The 19,146-nt window shown below is 49.0% G+C and overlaps 3 protein-coding genes across 4 annotated transcripts; 2 read left to right on the forward strand and 1 right to left on the reverse strand.

The window, feature by feature from the left end:
• Positions 1–3,171: 3,171 nt before the first annotated feature.
• On the reverse strand, positions 3,172–5,371 carry cebpb (CCAAT enhancer binding protein beta). Its single transcript, XM_086114250.1, has one exon. It carries the CDS (start codon positions 4,754–4,756, stop codon positions 3,899–3,901), a length of 858 nt encoding a protein of 285 aa, XP_085970376.1. The 5' UTR covers positions 4,757–5,371; the 3' UTR covers positions 3,172–3,898.
• A 1,887-nt stretch (positions 5,372–7,258) lies between these two features.
• Positions 7,259–13,064, forward strand: peds1b (plasmanylethanolamine desaturase 1b). The gene is made up of 6 exons (XM_086114263.1): positions 7,259–7,508; positions 8,465–8,584; positions 8,657–8,748; positions 8,858–9,002; positions 10,375–10,587; positions 10,663–13,064. Exons 1-6 carry the CDS (start codon positions 7,373–7,375, stop codon positions 10,782–10,784), a joined length of 828 nt encoding a protein of 275 aa, XP_085970389.1. The 5' UTR covers positions 7,259–7,372; the 3' UTR covers positions 10,785–13,064.
• Positions 13,065–14,199: 1,135 nt separating this feature from the next.
• LOC147210651 (ubiquitin-conjugating enzyme E2 variant 1-like) lies at positions 14,200–17,537 on the forward strand. 2 transcript variants are annotated; one of them, XM_086114275.1, is made up of 4 exons: positions 14,200–14,338; positions 15,567–15,715; positions 16,691–16,816; positions 17,076–17,537. In XM_086114275.1, exons 1-4 carry the CDS (start codon positions 14,209–14,211, stop codon positions 17,220–17,222), a joined length of 552 nt encoding a protein of 183 aa, XP_085970401.1. In that variant the 5' UTR covers positions 14,200–14,208; the 3' UTR covers positions 17,223–17,537. The 2 variants fall into 2 exon arrangements, with proteins under 2 accessions (XP_085970401.1, XP_085970409.1); XM_086114283.1 differs by lacking the exon at positions 14,200–14,338 and adding an exon at positions 14,719–14,878.
• The last annotated feature ends 1,609 nt before the right edge of the window (positions 17,538–19,146 follow it).

Raw genomic sequence — 19,146 nt, forward strand, 5'->3', positions numbered from 1 at the left:
CGGGCGAAAATGAAATGCAAATGTCTTTTCTTTTTGCAAATTTTATTTCTGAGCAAGAAATGTATCGAAGCGGTGATGCGGCTCCTTCGGGTTTGCGCTTCTTAGCACCTGGCTGCAAGATAGACATACGATATATTGTGTCATATAGACACATATTTGCATGGAGGAAATGGTCACAACTCGTCGCCTAGTTGCAGTAATATTTACCGTTTTTTAGACGGCACAGAAATAGATGGGTGTGTTGTTATATTGTTTGTCTACAGGTGTTGCTGCGCCATTTGCGTCCAGATAGTCGTTGCTGAAAGGGTGAGAACGCTGTGACTATGGATGCCATTTGTTCGCGATGGCGTTTTGCATCATTGGTAGTATTGAACCAAGCAAACCTTCCCAGTAGTTTTCAACACACAATTGCGTCATTGTCTTTGTTTTATGTTTAGTTTGACATTAAATGTCAGATTATTTTTTTTTAAGAAGAAGAAGAATAATTGTGCAGCCTCTGCCAAAGTGCAACTTTTTTGTGAAGTGCGTTGACTGGAGTTGAGTTCACTGCCACCCTACAGCGGTTGTAAAGATAAAAATCATCAATCGCCCGCAAAGTCGTAAATCACCAGGGCCGACAGTACATGGAAGGAAATGAACATTAAACTACAACACAACGTAACTCACGTCTGTTGATTTTTTTTTTTAATGATGTCATTTGCTGCACTTATTTGTTGAACGGTTTCCGCATTGGGGCGACCATTTCATGATGTTGCTCACAGCCTTTGTCCTAATGCGGCGCACGCAGGCTAACATTTGCTTCTTCAAATGTGGGTGTGGAACATGTTGCCCAATAACTCAGAGCTGCTCAACGCCGAGAGTGAAAATCTCTTTGCGATACATGAAGAAACAAGCAGTGGGTGATTTATTTGAAGAGTCAAAACAGAGTCCCGTTGCGGTGCCGTCGCGCTGAAAGCGGCCTCTCCTGAAAAACAAGCAGAGGTGGTTTTTCCTCTCGGCTGGGTTTGAAGTCGTCAACGGCCCCCCACCCGAAATCGACACGGATCGCCTCCGCGTCCCACCTTCATCTTCTGTCCGAGCTTTGCTAGGCTCGCCCGCGGCAGCTCGTCTTGTTGCGTCTTGAGGCCTTGGCGAAACTCCACCGCAAAATTACGAGTCCAATTCTCAAAGTCCACCTGAAGGTCCAATTTTGTCCTCGTTCGTGCGAAGACAATCAAGCACACCAACCCAATGACTCGCTCGTACTAGTCCAGCAACTTCTGAAAACATTGGCGTGATCGTAGGACAGCGCCAGTGGATGTTCGAAGGGAGGCGGACTCGGCCACGAGTTGACCACTGCGCGCTAACGTGACCAGCAGTCACACGATTAACCTCCACTGGGTCACACGGAGCCTCCAACACTTCACTGGTAGAAATGTCAAACATGTTCCGGAAATCTCCTCCCGGTAGCGTGTGGTCACGCGCGAGTAGCGGCTGCAAAGCTGTTTCGGCCTTGCACTCCGTAGCCTTCATATCCGGCGAGTACGCGCTTCCTCCTTCCTCACCTGGAAGGCAATTGCAGGGCACAACTCGGAGATTCTCACTCTAAAGTCACAATTCTGACTTTATTCTCAGAATTCTCACTTGAAAGTCGGAGTTCTACTTGAATGACAATAAAGTGAAAATTTGGATGTTAATGTGAGAATTTGTCATGATTGGGTTTGGGACCAGCAGGTGGCACTGTAGGGCTCCCCCTGCAGCTGCACACCTGTTGGTCATTAGGTCATTAGGTAATTAATTCAAAGGACTCCCAGCCCAACCGTTCATTGTCCAGTCATTGTTTGCTCTTTGCTACTGTCATGTTCGTTTGTTTGCTGTTCCTTTGCTGCTGTGAGGTTTGTTTCGGTCACGGTTCTGTTTTAGCTTCAGTTGCTATTTTTGTTTGCTCCTTTGGACTATGATTGTTTTTGGATTTTGTTTTCTCTGTGTTTTATCAATACACTTCTCCAAGTACACCCTGCTCCTCCCTCCTGCCTGCTTTTTGGGCTCCACCACCACCACCACCACGTAATGTGACAGAATTCTGAGATAAAACTGAGAATCTTGCCAACCTTGTTTTTTTTTCCCTTCACGAGCCTAATCCTCTTCCACACTACGGTGTCCTACTTGTAATGTTTTTCTTTTCTTTTCACTAAGGTGCCACTTTTGGGCTATTGGTCGGACCTTAAGCTGGATGAAAGCTCAAAGCAATGTCATGTTTTTGTTTTTTTTCCCCACACTCGCGCCACTTTCGGCATACTCGGCTTTCCATGAACCTCCTCCGCTTCTCGTTGGAAGGGACGCGGGCGCGCCGGAGCCTCTCCTGGCTGCCTTCGGGCAGTAGGCGGGGTACACCCTGAACCGGTCGCCAGCCCGTCGCACTCACAATCTCACGGCGGGACACTTTTGAGTCTTCCATGAAGCCGCCAGGCATGTCTTTGGATTGCGGGAGGAAAGCGGAGTACCCGGAGAAAAGCCACGCGGGCACGGGGAGAACATGCAAACTCCACGCGGCAAGGCCGGAGCCCTGATTTCAACCTACGCGCTTCCGCCAACTCATTTGGTTGCTATCCCCGCAGTTTAAGACCCACGGACAACTCTTTGTCCTCACCGGCGGCACTCGTGACGGGAGCGGCGTGCGCTTCTTCTGCAAGGGCGTATTGGACAAATGCGCCACGCCATCTTTTCTCAGGTCTGTGCTCCGCGCTCAACAAGTTAACAAGGGATTCGGGAATGAGGCCTTCGCTTAACGTGCGGCGCGTCGGGCGGCCGAAGCGTGACCTGAGCTGGTGTGAGGAGGTTAGTTGCTGATTAATTTCCCCGCAACCTTGAACCCCCCCCCCCCCCCCCTTGCGGGGCAGTGGACCCAGCAGACTATTGACAGAGCCGCGCGGTGCAGATAAAGCCAACATTTCTGCACTGCCTGCCGACTTCTTTTTTTTGGGGGGGGGGGGGGGTATGTGCTGCACTCAGCACTATCGCGGAGGCCACGATCTGCAAAGATCTGAGGACGTTTGTGTCAAATCGATGCGTAAACGCCAGGGCAACTCACTCTTTTAGCTGTTCTCTGCGAGAATGCCATCAAACTGTTTTGGATCAAATGGCGGCGGGCCACAAAAATGTTGCACGAGCTATTCAGCCAAGACGAATGTCTCACTGTATGCAAATTTATTGTTGGCAACATAAATCATAACAAAGCATGACAATAAGCTTGTGCAGATCACCGGTGCGTCCATTTTGGGGTTTTTTTTCCCCATCATGAATGAGAAACGGTGCTTGTGTTTTTCACAGTTTTAAAAAAGGCGGCAGACATGATCTTTCACTGCAGTCCGCATGATCCCGTCGCAAGAAAAAACTAAAACAGCCTAAAACAAAGACCTGCCAAGTGAAATTGTTTAGACCAAAGTAGAAATGATTTTAATTCCGTCAAGTATCAAGTACAATTAATGCATTTCACCTCGTCGATATTAAATAATTCCACTGATTTCATCCGTCGGTCGTACTATTACGAAGAGTTGCATCATTTCACTGCAGCACAAACTCTTCGTCTGACAACCGAGGCAGCTGCTCCATTTCGTGTCGAAATGGACTCACGCGTGGGGTCGAACCTGCACACAAATACCGCATACACGCAGTTCGACGAGATGAAAGCCGAGGTGTCCAAAAAACATCATAGAAAAAGAAGGAAAAAAAAGAATACCGCTTGATTGCGCAATCCGCGCAAGCCACTTCTGCAGTCCCAATGCAAAGTGTCCTTGGAAAGTGGTCGCGGTCCGTACGGCCACCCCCAGGCGACCCCGACGACCCCCCCCCCCCCCCGCATCTTCCGAACAATGTTTGTGGGTCCCCGGAGGGAGCAGCTCGGGCCGGGGGTGGGCGTCTAACACTGGCCGGTAGCCGAGAGCAGGTTGCGCAAGGTGGCCAGCTCCCTGGAGAGCTGCTCCACTCTCTTCTGTAAACGGTCGTTCTCCGCCGCCAGTTCCAAAACTTTGTGCTGCGTCTCCAAGTTGCGCATTTTGGCTTTGTCGCGGCTCTTGCGCACGGCCAGGTTGTTCCTCTCGCGCCGCTGCCGGTACTCCTCACTGTCCTTGTCCAGGCGCTTCTTGGCCTTGCCGCCGGAGAGCTTGGCGCCGTGAGACGGGGACCTCGGCGACCTGCCCTGACCCGCCGGCGCGGGCGTCCCGGGCGGGCTGGAGCAAGTGGAGGACGCCGTGGAGATGTTGCCCATGCTGCCCCCGGTCGACTGGTAGGGCAGGTAGGGGCGCATGTCAAAGACGGACGAGCCGTTCTCCATTTTGGCGTCCTCCTTGCCGTCGTCTCTGGCCGCGGCTCGGTAGCGGGCCAGGTCGGCGGCGAGCACGCTGTCCACGCGCGTCTCCTGGAGGTCGGCGTAGCCCAGCCCGTAGGGCACTCCCCGGGGGTCTCGCTGAGCCGCCTCCAGCTCGCCTAGCAGCGTGTGGTTCTTGAAGGCGGCCGCTCTCTTCAGCTTGCTCTCGGCCAGGAAGTCGGAGAACACGTCGCCCTGCGGAGGGTGCGGGTGCGCCGCCGCCAGCTGCGGGCAGTGCGCGGCGGCCGGGTCCAAGTACAGGCTGAAGTCGATCGCTCTCTCTCGCTCCTCGATACCCAACTCCGTCATCGAGTCGCCGAGCCTCCAGTACGAGCCGCCGCCGGGGTTGAGAATGCCGTCTCTCGCGTGGATAGCAAAGCCGCCCTCGTCGTAGAAACCGGCCACTTCCATGGATCTTAACACCCGCAGGATTGCACCAGCATCGGGGGCTGATGAGGCGCCCGCGTCGCTAAATTCTTCGCGTGGCGCGATGCTTTCGCTTGCTGTTGTTGTTGTTGTTGTTGTTGTTGTTCTACTTCTTCTTCTTCTTTTGGCGTTGCTCACACAAGCGCTTCTACGGCCCCGGTACGCGAGCAACCGACAAGTCGTGCTCGCTGTGGATTTGGGAGGAATTGACAGGTCTTCCTGTCACGGGAGAAGTTTTATTGCAGGCGAGGGGCGTGGCTTAGCTCGGCAGGTGTGTGACGTACTAAAGAGGACACTTGACAGTCAGCCCCAACTCCGCGGTTTGTGCCATTATTAGCACACTGTTTTTTTTTTTTGAACGCCTCGAGTACGACACAAACAGTCACTTAACACAAACAATAAACAGGATACATAACTGACTGGCCGGCATCCCAAAATCGCGAGAGAAGCCACACTTGTTGACAGTTGGTCCGATCACGCCCTCTAAAGACGAGCATGGAAAATTTCACAAGGCGGCTCGATGCCTTTTTTTTTCACTTTACGTAGTTGTGACGTCAGCACACGAAGCAACATGAGACTCCCCCTAAAACACGGGCAGCGATGACTGATTTATTCCTGTTTATTATTGTTCTTATTGTTTGGTTCTTGTCTGACTAGATGTTTTGTTGTTGTTATTGGCTAATTCCATATATATATATGACTATGCTCATTTATTATATTTATTCTGCAAATTTCCACAGTGTCGGACAAATAAAGGTTATCTTATCTTATAATTATGATGTCCAGCTCTGGGGGGAAAGAAATATTGCAAAGATGTCGTTTTCTCAGCTTTAGCTTTTTGCAGATACTGAGTCAAATGAGAATTTTGTTTTGTTCTGTAAACCACCGAAACAATACATTGCGAATTCCAATTGCAAATATTGTCATTTCGCACATTTATTTGTAGAAATTTAAAATGGACTCAATATTAAAAAAAAATAAAGTTTCGGAGATTTTGCACTCATATTTCTCCCCCACCAGGGCAGTATACCTCTGAAATTATTTGTTTGTGTTAGTATAAGTATCATTGTCAAAAGAACAACAGGCATATAAATGAGCATTTGTCCTTTTTTGGAACAAGGAAAACTTGTTCGTTTATTTACAGCAGGGGTGGCCAACCAGTCAGAGACTACGAGGCATTTTTTACTATGTGTTACTGCAAAGAGCCACATACACATGGGCACACACATACACACTTCAAAAGATCGACTTCTGAAGCGACCAATCTCCCACGATCGCATTCGTGCTAGCACACACACACACATATGCACGCGTGTGCCCAACCAAGCACTCACCCACTTATGCACAGACACAAACACACAAATCTACCCCCCCACCATTTCCTCCTCCCACCCCTTGCATCGCCACCACCGAGGCGTTTTCGACGCTTGTTGTGTGAATGCCCGGGAGCCGCATTGAACCAGCCAAAGAGCCGCATGTGGCTCGCGAGCCCCGGGTTGGCCACCCCTGATTTACAGCATTCACGGTTACTGTGACATGTTGCAAATTTTCTTATTATGAGATTAATAAATGTGATCTTACATACGTTTACTGCCAGAAGGCAGCTGGTTTGAGCTCCAGCACACTCGCGACCCTTGTGGGGATAAAACGGTTCAGAGGATGGACAGATTGTTATGTGCTTCATCGTGAGGTGATCTTGTGTAACTCAAGTTCGGTGGTCTAAAAACCTGCGGAAGGTTTTAACTGAGCATTGACTGCCATCTCGTGGTGTAAGAAATCAAGTAGAAAACACTATCTTGAAGCTCAAATGTAAATAAAGGGTGGGGGTTAAAAAATCATGATAATAGATCTCCAAAAACGTCACAAATTGTATCGTAGCGTCGCTGCGAGACTGGATGCGCTCCCAACATGCTTTGCGTAAAAAAATAGAGTTGAAATGCACGTTTTGTGTCAATTATTTCATCCCCCCATTGTTTTAGTTGTTTCAGTATTTTTTTTCTTCAGTTTGCCGTTATGTGATAATCTTAGTTTTGATGTGACACCGTGACTGCGCTTGACATGTTGACACCTGCAATTGCGTTGGGCTCGTTTCACACGCACACTCCCGTAATTGTAGAATTTTGAAATCAATCTCTCCAAAATGACAGGTGTCCTCTGTGAACCTCACAGGACGTATGTAAGTATTCATTGGACAATGCCTGAAATATGAAAAAGATGGCATTACCAAGTTGTATTGAGTACCCGCGACGTGAATGTCATTTTCCGAAGGTTGGATGGAGAGCCTTGATGTTAATGACGCTTTGTCGCCATCTGTCGTACATCGGGTGGTACGGCATCGTGTCGCGGGGGGAGGGCGGGTCGCTTCCTAAAACAGGTCGGGTGGGGTCAGCCATAACACAGGAAATGCGTTCTCTCTTTCGCGACGCCATTGGTCAGACGCCGACACATTTTGCGCGTTCTAATTGGCTGCCGGCCTCGCTTTCTCGCACCCGATTGGTCCACAACGTTACGCTCGCGGTCGGCAGAGAAATTGACGTTTCCGTTGGCTCCTGACGAGGAGCAGACAGACTCAACTGAAGGGGTTGGGCCCAAAGTGGTGAAATGGCGAGAATGGTGGACGGGAGCGGGCGCGGAGAGGAATCACAAAACCCCGAACGACAGGAACCCGACCGGGGAGCGGCGAGGTGGGGTCCGCAGCACGCCGGTGCCCGAGAACTGGCTAATTTATATTCGCCAGGTGAGTCACCCCCGCGTCGCTACTTGGTCTTCAATGCTAGGCTTGTTCCTCCGGTACCATCACCCATACGGGCTGTGTGTGACATATCACCCATGTCGGGCGTATTCGACCGGAGTTTCGGAGTCTACAAGTCCCTTCAAGAAACGCAAATTAAACGACCAAATAAGGGTGTCGCTTCTTGATCGATCCACTCACGTCGACACGGTTTGTTTGGGCCACTGTGCGCGTTGCACAACAGCACTCACGTGAAGTCGCTTCAATTTGCGTTGGACTCCTTGTGTTGCACACTATTTGCATTTCGAAACATCAAGCAGCAGCAGCGACGCAAATGTTCGCCTTACCTTCCCCAAAGGTAAGGCCTTCGTCAAAAGCCGTGAATAAAGTGCAGTAAGGCCACGAACTTATCCGAGACCGTGGCGTTTTACAGTCTTGCGAGTATTTTTTTTCTTCATAATTTGGAAATGTATGCGAGCACAAAGGAGCACGTTGTACAGGTTTGATTCCCTTGCAAGCCTGTCAGTTTTAAAGTTGCAAACTAGAGTCATGTAACCACACAGAGGAACGTTGCATCACCATCATCATCATCATGTGACGGCTGCGCGTGGTTATTCACCTTTGGAGGGTGATTTGAATAAAATGATGTCACGTCAGGTAGCGCTACTGTGGCCTGTTTGAGATCAGAAAAAAAAAAGAGCTTCAACCTGTTCACTGACAGTCCCGGTCAGTTCGGGGTCAAAGTAAACATCAAACAAAGGGATTCCACTTGTTGTCCATTTAAAAGATGAAATGGAAGAACCACATACTGTAACTTTGCTATAATGTCCTCTAGCTCAATGGAAACAGATAGTGAATAACGGGCACACTTTTGGAACCAACTTTATTCGTATCTCCGGGCATTTGTGTGTTTGAAAAGTGCTCTCCTGAAGCTGCTGTTCATTCACCCGCTGTTCTTGCAGGCAAAAGATGCCAAGAGTGGATTAGTGTCCTCCTCTGCTTCTCTCTCATGGCCTTCAATTTCCTTCACCTCCTTGCCAATTTCCACCTGGGGCATTTGTGGTACATCCTGTTGGGTATCGGTAAGTAGTGATTGACAGATATTCGGCCATGACGTCCTATGAAATGACTCTTCCTTTTGGATGAATGTGCAGCGGCGGGGATCCTCACTGCAGACTTTGCCTCGGGCCTTGTTCACTGGGCGGCCGACACGTGGGGATCGGTGGATCTCCCCATCTTCGGAAAGGTGACCTCAACTGCGTTGCACTCTTTTCTTTTCTTTTTTTTCTCCTTCCTGTAATTACACTGTGTGTGTGCGTGCGTGCGCGCCCGTCCTGTCATTCTACTGCATGCAGGCCTTTATCCGACCCTTTAGAGAACACCACATTGACCCCACAGCCATCACCCGTCACGACTTCATCGAGACCAATGGCGACAACTGCATGTTGACTCTCGTCCCGCTCGCCAACATGGCCTTCAACTTCCTCACCCTCTCCCCTGGTGAGTCCCTCGCACCACATTGGCCAACTCGGTTGTGTTGACCACAAAATCGACGCCTCCAAACTACAAATTCGTTCATTGTTGTTCTTCCTTTAAATTCTTTTCGCGATGCCTGAAACGAGGGCCGCCAAGACCCGTCGACGAGTCGCGACCGCGTCGAGACTCGAAATCGGCGCCGGTTCTCATTTGTTCAAAGTGGACAGCCGTTGATTTCGTTTGACAAACGAGCACCTGGAAAGGCGGCGCGCCGTGGCCGATGCCCGATTTCGTTTCCGACGTAGGCGCAGTTGCGTCCGCAAGCTCGCCGAAGTGAGCGCGCGAGAGGAGACCCTGTGCGTTTTGTAACCCTTCGATGTGCTTCCATATTTGACAAAGTAGCATCGCGAGTCGGCGAATTCACGTTTACGAACAACCAAAAGACATTTTTGCATGCCCGCGCCTGACGTCCAACAGGAGCTCCTTCCCCGTCACTCGCGACCATCCAGCGAGTGTTTGCGTGAATCAACTCGGACGCGGCGGCACTGCAAGGAACACAACACGACATATTTGCCACGCGGTCTCAATGGCGACGCAGAATCAAACGCACAACCCACGTGGATTGTTTCGAGATAACTCATGTCCAGTGCTTAGAATTTTTCATTTATTATTATTATTTTTTTAAAGGTGCATATCGCATTTTGATTGTGTCCTTCAAATTGGATGAAGCAAAAAAACGAAAAAGCTAAGATAAAAAACCACTCCAAGTGTTGATTTTAGTTTTTTTCCAGAGACTGCGTTTTCCGAATTGGAGTCCTCCGATTTCACGGCCTTCCACATCAGGGCCGTGTGACTGAATTTTGCGAGAGCGTATCAATGTTTGACGCAGTGCACAAAAAAGTGGATGCATCACTCGTTTTGAAATTAGAAGTCCAGAATTATGGTTTGTTCAACCACTGTTTCAATTAACAAAACGGAAAAAAAATGCTCGCAAGATGGCGATGTCGTTATGGCTTCCATATGACAAGTTGAAAGTCGCTTTCAGAGTTTGGACAAGCGGAAATGGAAGTTGACACGCTTGCTTTTGCTTTCGTCTGGCCCTCGGGTGTCGAGTTTTGACACGGGTTCTACCTAAAAATGTCTTTTTTTTTTTTTTTTTGTATTTCTAGTCACGAGTGCAGCTCAAATTTGGAAGGCCGCGGTATCGCCTTTGCAGTCAGCTGCACGTGCGAGCTGCAAAGTTTGAGCAGAACTTTTCAAATTCCAGCCGTGAGCTCATAATGGGGAGCGTCATCTCCCCGAGCGAAATGATCTCAACTCAAGCGTTTTACCTCCAGAGCACTTGAAAACAAATCCTCTCGCCACATGACCGTATTTGTTCCCCTGTCGACGGCAGCCGAGATCTACCACCTGTACCCGTGGTACTGCTACCTGTTTGCACTCGGCATCTTCGTGACCCTCACCAACCAGATTCACAAGTGGTCGCACACCTACTTCGGCCTTCCCCGCTGGGTGGTCTTCCTCCAGGACTGCCACATCATCCTGCCCCGAAAGCACCACCGCATCCACCACGTCTCGCCGCACGAGACCTACTTCTGCATCACGACAGGTTTGCCGCCCCGGCGCGGCCGCCCAAGAGTCTTGGCGCAGGGATGATTTTTTTCTTTTTTTTTTTTTGTTGCAGGATGGCTCAACTACCCCCTGGAGAAGGTGGGCTTCTGGAGGAACCTGGAGGATCTCATCCAGGGAGTCACGGGAGAGAAGCCCAGGGCCGACGATCTCAAATGGGCTCATAAAACCAACTAATGCCGGAGGCCAGCTTCACCCTACCTCACCCCCCCCCCCCCCCCCCCCCGAGCCTGTCTGGCCTCGCTGTGAGACAAACTAACAGTTTTTTCTGATGCCATACGCTTTAACGCTTGCACATTTTCCATTTTTCAAGAGGATTCTGAGTCGGTCTGGTCAAAGCCCAATCTATTTTGAACCGCGCGGCTCGACGAAAGCCGTGCGCCCAAAGCAATGCCGGATCACTTTCCAGAGGGGAGAAATCGGGAGCAGTCCTCAGCTGGTCATTTGGACTCCATTTAGCGCCGATTGGCTCATCCCGAATCGGAAATTCCCTCGCATCCCATCCAAAGGTCGTTTGGTTTTGCGGGGTGGAAGGAGGATGCTGAGCCAATCGACGCAAAAGAAGAAATTGTTGGATGTTTCCTGTTCCATTTGTTGGGCGCCCACTTTTTGGGGCTGATGTCAGACTACCAGCTCGAGAATTTGCCACAAAAAATTCTCATTGAAACCGCCTCGCGCAACCGCGGCTTTGTCACGACCAAACAAGAATTAGTCGAACGGCTCGTGAAAGGGCAGGTTGCAAAACAAGAGGAAACCGAAATCAAAAGTCACGCAACCCTGCTGGCTTCATGAGAATCGTCCCCTCCATTTAATGCAACCAGAATTGCATTCTCCTTTTTTTTTTTTAAGAGCTGACTGGCCATTGGCAAGACGCAACACAGCGACTTCTCAAACGTGTCCTCCTTCCATTTAAAAAAAATTTTGCTTCCGAAGTGGATGTCGTCATAGAGTGCATTATATTAAACCTTGTGTCTTACGCTTAAATAACAGAATAGCTGTCCGTTCAACCAAGACTCAATTCATCGCCACAGGAAAAGAAAAAAACAAAACAAAATCCTTCCAACTCATTCGGAGGTTTTTCAACCACATTTCGCGCGAGAATGAGTCGAGCCTTTGAGTCGAGTCACATCCGAATGTACCTAATGGAGTGGCCCGGGTATGTCCGCTTTTATCCGCTCAGTTTTTAGTTGTTGTTGTTGTTGTTTTTTTTCCCCCTCCAAAGCACCTCTCACACGCCATACGTTCTTCGTATCTCGGCTCTTTTTTTCCAAACTTTTGTGTCGCTCGACTGGTCTTGCAGTAAAGTGTCACACTGACGCTAGACGGGAGCTGGCGTGTTTTGTACGGTGTGGGAGTGCTTTCCATCCCACCCGCATGTCTCGTACAATGGTGCCTTGTGAGATTGGGATCTCAAATCATATTGAAATGAATGGAAAGGACATGAAACTGTATTGAATAAGGAAAACTAGCACTGTTGAATGTTGTATTGTAAAAAAGTAGAGCGATAACAAAATCAAAGAATGTCAAGAACAACCGTTTGTGTGTGTGGTGATTTCACGACGCTGCGATTTCAGTTTGCTCAATTCAATGCGGCTCCTTTCAGTGGCGCCACCTAGTCGACGACAGGCGTGCGGACTTAAACAACGAAGAAATGGGCTTTTTCTGCAAAGTGACTCAAGATGGTGATCGTAGTCGCTTTCCCAAGAGGAGAAAGAATTCCCGCCTTTTGCGAATGATGTCGACGACTTGTTCACTCGTCGTCGTGACGCGAGTCGAATCGCGTTCGCGGCCACCGTACGGTTCGCATCTTTCCGAATAACGGCCCGCGTCTCCGAAAAAACTCCCAAGTCGGGTCGCTCGTATCTCAAGGCACCACTGTACCTTCATGACGTCCGAAGGGCTTCGGTGACGGATGCGATTTTTGTCGCGGAGCCGCCGGCGGGAAGCTTTTTCCATTTCTTTTTGGAACGCTGTCATCAGTCCCGTCAACGCGCCTCGTGCCGCAAAACGACTATGCAGTGTCACTTCATGTCTTAACTGGTTGGAATTCGTCAAAGGCCTTTCTTTCTTTTCCTGAAGCATCCAGTGCGACGTTTGGGAAGCTCTTCCCACCGTCGATTGTGTCGCGCTCGTAGAGTATCGTCGCTCGGCCAGCCGGTGGTCTGCTTTGACAAGTTTGGTTCAAATCGTGGATGTTGAGTTGCTTGGATATGGACTTGCCTCATCGGCTCCCTGATTTGAGTGAGCGTTTCGCCGAAAATGCTCGTGGATTGACACGAGGTTGCCCCCCCCCCCCCCCCCCCATGTTGCCCTTTCTGGGAGATGAGGCAGGTTTTCGATATCACAATAACATACCTTGATGCCTTTTTGTTGTCTTCCATGGGGGAGATGTACAATGTGTATAATGTATGAAACTCTTTATTTATAAGTCAACCCAATAAAAGTTCAGCACTCGGACCGCTTTCTCCATTATTTCTTGATCATCGTTGGCAACACTATCCAACCTTAAAACCACTGCATGAAACCACACGTCCAAGTGTGTCTCTGTGTGTGTGTGGCCCGCTAACCACTGGATCACCGGGTTGCCGGTCTCATTTTATAATATCACCAAAAAGCTGACATTTACAGAAATCCAGTGTTATATGCAGCGTCCATCAAATAACTTCATATTGGGTGAAAGCAGCTAATGTTGAATGAGAAATACTGTAACCAACTTCAATGGATCGTGAAAGATTGAAGTGACATCACGTGTGCGTACGTCACACGAATGTTTTCGTTGTACTCCAAAGTACAGAACTCGCTTCATTTTAGGCACAATGTAAATCTTCGTGTAAGTTGAGAGGTTGGTTGTTTTTCAGTGAATGGCTCTTCTTTACGAATGACAGATGGAGAGATTGAATCCTTTAATGCAGTTTATTAAAAAGGAGAAAGAAAAAAAAAAGGTCCGCACCTCCGAACGGATGAAGGAGAACACACTTCCTTCCCGGAAACACAAAATACTTCCTGGTTTCCTTCCAAACCAATCAGATAATATCAACATAAACTCGTTTAAGCAATTATTAAACGGAATATAACCTAGGTAACTGTAACACAAAAGAATATAAAAATGAAAATAATTAATAATTTAACATAAGCTTACATTCGTAAAAAGATGTTTGCCATTGTTTCAAAAATGCTTACCTTCGACTTCTAAATCAGTGTGGTGAGCCTGGCTTTGCTCTTCCAACTCGGCGGGGGTACCGATTTCACGTCGGCGGATGGCTGTCAAATGTCCAGGGTGAGGGTTTGATTTTCACAGTTCAGGGAATGCGTTTCATGCCAATTTGATCGATGAATCCATTTATTTATTCACATTTTGACATAATGTACTTGATCACAAAAAACGTTGAGCTTACCAAATTGGCAGAATGGCCTTTGACAACAGAGGTCATGTAGGGCCGCTGGGAACTTCCGTGACTTTGGGGGCCGGTGGACATTAACAAAGAAAAATTCGACTTGCATCACGAATTGATCCTTGCAGACTGATTTGCATGAAAGAAATCTACCATCCATCCAGACTCGAGTCGTGCACGACGACCCATCTGTTTTGGAGCGGCCCGATATGAGAGGAGGTCGGTTCCGACTCTTGAATCAAGGAGGGCTGACGCGCGCGCCCGCGACGCGAACAACGGTTTTGGCGACGTGCGCGCTCCCGTCGTGCACCATCAACATGGCGCTCGCCGCCGGATCAGGTAAAGACCCCGTCACGGAACAATGCGATCCCGCCGACTTTAACAGCGAACAATTATTGGAACCGTTCGGTGTTTCCCGTACGAGTTGCGGGTCACGGCGTGGAGGTTCGCCCCGGCCGAATGCGTCTTTCGTATTTCAATAAACAAGCTGTTTACGACGCCGGAGCCGCCAGCGAGAATGAATTGAAAGCAAAGGGCATTAGCTCATTAGGCTACGTGCCATTTCAATCTTGCAAGAGCCGACCAACATATTTAGACGGATTGGGTTTCGTCCGAACAACGGACGACTAGCGCACGTATGTAACGGTACCCAGCCCTATCGGAAGTAGGCGTTGTTTCGAAGCCGCGAATCCGGAGCGAAGCGCGGCGGTGGTTAGCCCAAAGGGCTCGCCTGTTAGCCACTCGGCGAAAATGCTCTTTGGCTAATTGGCGTTCGAGCCGCGACCCTCGCCGCTCAAGCATTGACTTGTTGAAGATCAGACGGAATTGCGAAGCAAATGGCGGGGTCGGAGACACGAAAGGGAGACTGGAGGGCGGCAGGTGTGCTTTTGCTTTCCGCCGCTCGGCAATTTGCATCTGACCGCAGAGGCCGAATGATGCGGCAGATGCTCGGCTTCATTCACGCCACTCGATCGTGACGCGAGGTTTGTCGGAAAAGCTCCATTTCGTGTTTGCTTGCGTTTTTAAGCCACAAATGCAAACTGCGGGTTTCCCCGCCGCGGTGCGGCCCGGGCCATCGAGCGACCTCGTCCACAAAGAGATCCCGCCGGGTCTAGCTCCTTCAGTGCGCGAGAAGAGGCGAAAGTTGTGACAAGACCACGCACCCGCTCGCAATGCCCGGCCGGAGCTTTCCACACTCCCCGGCCGCCGCACAGCGGAGAAGACTTCTCCTTTGGATTTCAAAAATGGTCTGAACTTTTGCGGCAACTTCTCTCGGTTGCATTTCAAACAATCACCATGACCGTGACCATGAACTCGCCTCCGAAAGAGGTCAGCCAATCAGAGAACGGGCTCCCTGGGTAGCTGACAAAGCCAAACCAATGGGAGGTGTCACACAAAAACCATTCAGGCCATTCTCCCCCCCTCCCCCCCTCAATGTCTGAGGAACTTTGTCAATTCAGAATTCCTTCTACTTTTAGCAGTCTTTTTTTTTTTTGTACTCTGTACTCGGACTTCTGCACGGCCTGCGAGTGTTTTTGCCACCTCACTTGTTTTTGTGTGCACACAGGAGTGAAAGTTCCTCGCAATTTCCGGCTCCTGGAAGAGCTGGAGGAAGGACAGAAAGGTGTGGGGGACGGCACTGTCAGCTGGGGTCTGGAAGATGACGAGGACATGACCTTAACAAGGTGGCGAGGAGTCATCCTCGGCCCCCCTCGAGTAAGTGCCAGCGACATTTTTGATGCCGTTTTTCAACTGTGATGAGTTATTTGTTTCAAACATGCTTTGTTTCAGTTTAGATTTAGTTTTCATTTGAGGTATTTTTTGTAATATAGCAGAGTGTTTGTTGAGTGCACGATTTAAAAAAAAAAAAGAAAAGAAGGGGGGGAGGGAGGTCCTAACAGGTATTCAACCTTCCTCGTTCTCTCCGGTTGTACAGTCACACAGATGTAAAAACATTTGAAATAAAGCCCAAAAGCTCAGTGATGAAATTGATTTGGCAAAGACGAAAGCTCATTTGCGGCATGCATTTAGTTTTACAAACGTAAAATGTAGTGTCCGTTTTTTGTTTTTTTTTTAACAGCCTTCTTGTTCTTTTATTTTCGTTTTTCTTGTCTTTTCTCGTCTTTTCTTGTCGTTTCCTAACGCCGAGGTTGGCGGTTCGATCCCCGGTCATCGCGACATGGCAAAGTGCCCTTGAGCAAGATGCTGAACCCCCCCCCCCCCCCCCAGTCACCCCTGATGCGACGTCATCGGTCGGCGAATGACGTTGACGGTGTGAAGCGCTTTGAGTGGCCGAGGTAGACAAACGCTCTGTGAGGGCCAGCCCGTTTCCCGTTGAAGACTTGAATACGGATCAATACGCCGATCCACCCGTAGCCTGCGGACCGGTCCCAAGTTGACTTTATTTTTCCCTTTCGTTTATGGTTGGCGCCGTTCTGGCCGTGGCTCATCACGGCGTGCGTGCGTGCGTTCACGGGTCGATGGCGAGAGGTTGCTTGCTTGAATAGTCGATCTTGGCTGTAAAAAGCTCGGGCACCCCCGGCCGTACGTCGTCTCCCGTGAACGATCGCTTGTCTCCACGTGCTCTGCGATTGGCCGGCGTCCGGTCCCTTCGTCTTTTTGGACCAGCGCTTTGTTGAAACGGTTTGCGTTACTCTTGGACACGCGCTCACCCAGCGACCTCTTCCGCAGACGAGCTACGAAAACAGGATGTACAATCTGAAGGTGGAATGTGGGCTGGGTTACCCGGAGTCGCCGCCCTTTGTCAGATTTGTGACCAAGATCAACCTGAACGGCGTGAACACCTCCAACGGCGTGGTACGTAGCCTTTTCCGTCTCTCTCGCCCGTTCGCGTGCCCGGACCGGCAATTAGCCCCGCCCTCTTTTGGACAATGATTAGAAAATGGGAAGAATCCTCCTTTCTGCTTTTTTGCACTTCCAATTCGAGTTGTCGCCATCACTCCCCGGTTGCACTTGACCCGGCGACGAGTCGACGGTGTCGTTTGTCGAGGAGCGGAGTCGGCTAACGAGCTCTTGGCTTTCGCGTCGGCCATTCCGTCTTGTGTGATTTTCTCAGGTGGACATGCACGCGGTGACCGCGTTGGCCAAGTGGCAGAACTCGTACAGTATCCGGACGGTGCTGCTGGAGCTGCGGCGGCTCATGACCTGCAAGGAGAACATGAAGCTTCCTCAGCCGCCCGAGGGCCAGATCTATACCAACTGAGCTTTGTTTGTCTCCATCTTGTCCTCCCCCCCTGCCTCGGCTCACTTGCCGCCATTGCATCCGCATTCCATTGGTTGAGAGAACACGCGTAACGCCGTCGACCTCAAGCATACGACGATGCAGACACATTGGTCATTATCCACACACGTCATCGCGGCCGATTTTCCCTCTTCTCCCAACGCCAGATCTCTTGGTCGTGATCGTTGGGAATACTGTACATCCCCTTTTTTGGTGGTTTTTGTTTGTTTCTTTCTTTTTAATAATTTGTGGAAAATAGAAGATTGTACAATAACATAAATAATCTTATGAAGTGTCCCTCTTTGTGCGTTGCCTTCTTGTAACAGAAATAAGTCGGAGATATTTTGCGTGCGTACGGTCTGAAAAGCCAACGGGTGACTTTTTTTCGAAGGCAGAATGAGGACTGGGGAAATTGGGGCCTATGCGCGCCGAATCATATTCGTCAATGTCGGCCGGCCCCGAACCCCAGGAAATCCCCATGGCCTACGTGCCACCGTCAAAAGCCATTCTGTCAGTTTGGTGCCATTTGATTGGTGTGACTAGAAATATACATTTGAAAGTTCTGTCTTTTTTTTTTCAAATCTTTATATGATAATACACACACAAAATGTGAACAGGCCTATGTCAGGGAACTTCATTTTGGGGGTTGTGTGGGCGTGTCATTGTTTTTGATACAGGCGTGAGGACGGATGAGGGTCTTGTAAATGCAGGAGAAATGATTTGCACGGGACATCGGTGACTGCTTTGAACGGATTATGCCGAATGGCGACACCGTACCACTTTACGGCAGCTCGTCTTGAAAACGAGCACGCGCGGCTGGCACGACGCCCTTCCTATACTGCCCCCTGCTGCCTAACTATGTACATACCTGTGCACATATTTTCAATCAATCCGGAAAATAACATTAGCTTTCGCCAAATTAAGTATACCAAAATATGACCCACATATTTTACTCATTTGGGTAACAGAACTAAAAGTAATAGCAGTGAGTTTTTAGCGTTTAGTTAGCAAATAGTTCTGGACATGAAATCTAGCCAGAAGGTATTTATGCGAATAATAGCATGTTGACACTAAGCAGTGCATGACAATGATTCACCGCCTTCCCCTCCCCCAAAAAAGTGTTTTGAAAATAATTTCGGTAACAAGATTGATCTGTGACTGGCATGTTTTTTGAGGCATTTCTATACATTGCTGCACATATATCGTCGGAGTTAAGATGATCACTTATTGATACGTGTAAATTGAGGGGTTCGTAGTTTTGTAGTGGATAGCTCTACTTTAAGAATGGGCAAAAGGAGAGATGGAATCCTTTGAAAGCAGCTTTTTTTTTTTCCAACGTCTGCACCTCCGAACGAACGAGAACACACCTTCTTCCGGTAACTCAAACATTTCCTGGTTTCCTTCAGTCAATCAGACAATATCAACATAAACTTGTTGAAGCAACTATTAAACGGAATATAACCTAGGTAACTGTAACACAAAATAATATAAAAATGAAAATAATTAATAATTTAACATAAGCTTACAATACGTACTACACATTTTATCTTGTGTATTGTTAGTGAGCTGACCTCTGAAATGGGCGAAGCTCTTATCAGAGCTCACGATTACATACGATAAGATAAGATAACCTTCATTTGACGGCTGAGAAGATAAAGAAGTGACTACTTCCTGAAAGGTCATCAAGAAAAAAAATCACCAGTTAAGCCGTCTAGCTCGTGGGTGAAACTGCAGGCTTCCACATCGGGCATGAAAAACAAGTGACGCAAGCTCGAAGCCTCCCATCCACGGCCGGTCAAGGAGAGACGCGGCCGCTATCGTTTTATTGAACAAACAATAGAAGAATGGCTTCACAAACAAGCACATTCATAGTCCACAACGGACGCCCCAAAGGCACTCGACACGC

Source organism: Hippocampus guttulatus, chromosome 1 (assembly GCF_054856545.1).
Source record: "Hippocampus guttulatus isolate MCC_2025c chromosome 1, RoL_Hgut_1.0, whole genome shotgun sequence".
NCBI classification, from domain to species: domain Eukaryota; kingdom Metazoa; phylum Chordata; class Actinopteri; order Syngnathiformes; family Syngnathidae; genus Hippocampus; species Hippocampus guttulatus.

Coding starts and splice junctions, on each gene's coding strand:
- cebpb (XM_086114250.1), bottom strand. CDS start 4,756: ATGGAAGTGGCCGGTTTCTACGACGAGGGCGGCTTTGCTATCCACGCG.
- peds1b (XM_086114263.1), top strand. CDS start 7,373: ATGGCGAGAATGGTGGACGGGAGCGGGCGCGGAGAGGAATCACAAAAC. Junction 7,509..8,464: donor GGCTAATTTATATTCGCCAG/GTGAGTCACCCC, acceptor CTGTTCTTGCAG/GCAAAAGATGCCAAGAGTGG. Junction 8,585..8,656: donor GTACATCCTGTTGGGTATCG/GTAAGTAGTGAT, acceptor ATGAATGTGCAG/CGGCGGGGATCCTCACTGCA.
- LOC147210651 (XM_086114275.1), top strand. CDS start 14,209: ATGAGAGGAGGTCGGTTCCGACTCTTGAATCAAGGAGGGCTGACGCGC. Junction 15,716..16,690: donor TCATCCTCGGCCCCCCTCGA/GTAAGTGCCAGC, acceptor CCTCTTCCGCAG/ACGAGCTACGAAAACAGGAT. Junction 16,817..17,075: donor TGAACACCTCCAACGGCGTG/GTACGTAGCCTT, acceptor TGATTTTCTCAG/GTGGACATGCACGCGGTGAC.